Consider the following 3,715-nt stretch of genomic DNA (forward strand, 5'->3'; position numbering starts at 1 on the left):
GACGAGAAGGGAAACCAGAGAGAAAAACCAGAAGATGTAGGAAGGAAAGAAAGACACGAGAGGAGGACACTTCGGCAAGAAAATCAGGTGCACGACTCAACAAGTACTAATGAAGATTAGAGAGGCAATAAAGGCTCATGCGAAGGTGGCTGAGAGTAAATGCCTAGATAAGGCCAAATCTACTCAAGTGCAAATAAAAGGATTAACCTGTAGACAGCTCATGCAAAGGACTGAGTGATGGCCCTCTCCAGATGGAGCTTCGAGAATTCCATTTTTGTGGAGGCAAAGTTTGATTTAGCAATTTGTTAGCAAGGCTAACCCAGGCCCACCATAAGCCCCAGGTTTAAATGAACACTTTAATTTGAGGAAAGGAGATAGCCGTTGGGATCAACCGCCAAAAAAGAGCGGGTCATAGGCATTTAAATTTAAATTCTGCAATCCACCAACCTACTGGCAAAGAGCAGCCCCAAAACCTAAATGAACAAATCTTGTTAGCTTGTGTGATCTGCATTACCAGTAAGCTGAATGCCTTGAGACCACCAATGAGTGAAATTGCCTTGAGCTATTGATTTTGATAAGGCATCCACCACTTCATTCGCTCCTCTGTAGATATGTTTTTCCTCAAAATGTTCAAGGTTGTTCAAATTTTGTAGGATTCTTTCCAATAATGCTTGGAGCCTCCAGCTGGGGGTTTTCTTTTCCCTTATAGTATTTACTGCTATCTCCTAGTCTCCTTCCACTGAGACATTTCTAAGGCCATGGTTGATGCAGTCCTTCAAGCCATGTAGCAGAGCAGTGAACTCTGCTATGTTATTGGTGTTTGGAGGGATTAGCTTTGCCATTTTCCCAATAACTGCTCCTGTTTGATCTCTGATAACATAGCCTATTCTAGAAGGGCCAGGATTGCCTCTGGAGGCCCCATCCAAGTTCAATTTTACCCAATCTGGCTTTGGGGGGGACCAAATTGCATCTTTTCTTGCCTTGGTTTTTTGGCAAGAGGATGAAGGGATAATAATGCCTTGCCACTTTAGACTGATATTTTCATCCCATGAAGAAAAAATGTTGGATTGGTCCAAAGAAAATGTTGTTCTGTATTTAACTGAGTCCACTATTGCCGATTCAATTGAGTTCATAATTGATTCCTGTCTCCTAGCTTTGCCTTCAAATAGCCTACGATTCCTTTCTTTCCAGATTTCCCAAATTAAACATGATGGAGACACTTCCAAAATTTGGCTCAGAGAGCTCTCCTTAATATGAAGGGGCCAGCTTTGGAAAAGAGATTTGATTTCATTCGGCAAGGCTATGATCAGATCCAATTTTGCACAAAGCCATCTCCAGTAGTTGGAAGCAAAAGGGCAATTCAAGAGGAGGTGGTCCACTGACTCTGATTGAGCTTTACACAAAATGCATCTTGAAGGACGTTTATTTTGGCTCATTTTCATATTGTTAATTTTGCAAGGTTTTGAATGCAAAAGAATTGAACAACCAAGAAGTCCAGAAAAAACCTCAAAATAGCAAGAAAGCCTATTGATTCAAAAATAAAATGACACAATTTATTAGCCCTGTACTAGTTTTGCAGGTTTTGTGTTGAAAATGCATGACATGATTAATAAGCAACCAACATTTGGTAAACATATGTTGATATGTATTTCCTTCTTCCACTGTATTGTTGTGTTATGTTAAAACAATTGACAATGTGATCAGAATGGAATGGAAGCAGACATATTTAGTGTGCATATATATATACTTTCTTTCTTCCACATTGTATTGCAGTGTTCTCTATACTTGTCACATGGATATTGCATCTTTCCTAATGACTTTGATACTTGCATTTATACTTTAAATCAAAATAATAATAAAAGTATATTTCATCTTGCTACTGCTTCGCCACACCATACAACCACATTTCTTGCCTGCCAACAATGTGATCAGAACGGAATGGAAGCAGACATATTTAGTATATATATATATATACTTTCTTTCTTCCACTTTGTATTGCAGTGTTCTCTGCTATTGTCACATGGATATTGCATATATCTCATCTTGCTACTGCTTCGCCACAGCATACAACCACATTTCCTCCCTGCCAGTGCTTGGCAGGAACTACGCTGCTTCCAGCTCTTGTTGGTTAGAGATTTGTTAGTGTCTATTCATACCTTGTATTTTATTTTTAAGAGTTTTAAGACTTAAATTTTATTTTTCAGGATCCTGATACATATCTTTGAAGCATAAGAAGATTTTATAAGAATGGCAAAGTAAATAGACTAATTCGATCATATATCTATTGAAAGTTAGATGGTTTAAATAGTTTTGTATAACATTCTTTTAAATGTCATCCTAATCATTCTCCTTCCTTAGAAGACTCTGACTTCACATTCGTAGAAGTCTCGTCGTCATTACAAGTATTCGACTGCATTTTAAATGCTTCTCTTACATCCTCAGCTTCTGCAGCCAATTTACAGAAATCAATAAGCTCCAAAAGTTCCGTATCATTACATTCATAGTCCACAAATTGTTTTATGGGAAAAGCATTTTCTGGCTGCAAGTTATAGCTCACAGGATTATCATCAGCTATGATAACATTCTTTAAGTCCCTTCCAAGCTTAGACAGATCTTTTACAGAGCCTTCTGTCACTTTGGTACATGAATCTCTATACAGACGATAATCTATGACTTTATTAACATCCACTTTATCCAAGATATCGTCTACATACTCTTTTTCGGCTGAAATGAAAACTATAATTTCATAATTAAGTTTTGCCAATGCCTCAAGTAGGCTGTCTACATGGGGTCTCTTATGCAAATGAGCAGTTATATCAGTTGATCCTAATTTAACTAACTCAGACCAACTACATGATGTTTTACGACAGCGAGGCAAGTAGAGAAGAGTCTTGTCCATCGTTAACACTATTGTTTTCTGTTTTCCTGCAGAAATTTCAGGCAACAAATATTCAGTACTGCCCATATCTTCAATTTTAGTTATTATTTGATCTTCAAAAAATTAAGTCTATTCTGTGCAATATTATGATATTCTTGACTCATTATTATTATATAAATGTTGGAAAGGGTTGCATTGGGCAGGCGCATCTGGCCGTGTTGGGAGATATTTAAATACATTTATAATTTATATATATTAAACATGTTCATCTGGTTTTTAGAATTTCTTTTTATTTGAAAAACTATTTTCGTGTAATCAAAGAATTATTTTTTTTTAATTTAAAATTTTAAGTGTGCTTTGTGCTTTAGATTTTGCATATACAATAATCATAACATAATGCTTATAGATTATTTTTTTGATATTAAAAAAGAATTATGTTTTAAAAGTCTTTTATTAATTCATTGAAATATTCATGAGTGTAAATTAGCTTATATAAATAAATGGTAGTTGACAATGAAATTGATATATTTTAGGATATATATAATAATCATAATATAATACTTATGGGTTGTTTTTCAATATTGAAAAGGAAAATATTTTTTAATTTTTTTTTAAGAAATATATATAATAAAATGCAAATCACCCTAGATAAATAAATCATAGTTGATATTGAGATCCATATATTTTAAAATAAGTTAGGAAAAATTCCTCTATTTATGTAACCACTTGAACTTTATATAGGATCTCTACTTTATATATACAATAATCATAATATAATATTTGTGCGTTGTTTTTCAATATTAAAAAGGAAAATATTTATTTAAAAGTTTTTGATGA

At 34.4% G+C, this 3,715-nt stretch overlaps 1 protein-coding gene across 1 annotated transcript; it reads right to left on the reverse strand.

Moving 5' to 3' along the window:
- Positions 1-2,341: 2,341 nt before the first annotated feature.
- Positions 2,342-2,965, reverse strand: LOC131057143 (uncharacterized). The gene has a single exon (XM_059217385.1). It carries the CDS (start codon positions 2,963-2,965, stop codon positions 2,342-2,344), a length of 624 nt encoding a protein of 207 aa, XP_059073368.1.
- Between the last annotated feature and the right edge of the window lie 750 nt (positions 2,966-3,715).

Source organism: Cryptomeria japonica, chromosome 3, assembly GCF_030272615.1.
Source record: "Cryptomeria japonica chromosome 3, Sugi_1.0, whole genome shotgun sequence".
Lineage (NCBI taxonomy): Eukaryota > Viridiplantae > Streptophyta > Pinopsida > Cupressales > Cupressaceae > Cryptomeria > Cryptomeria japonica.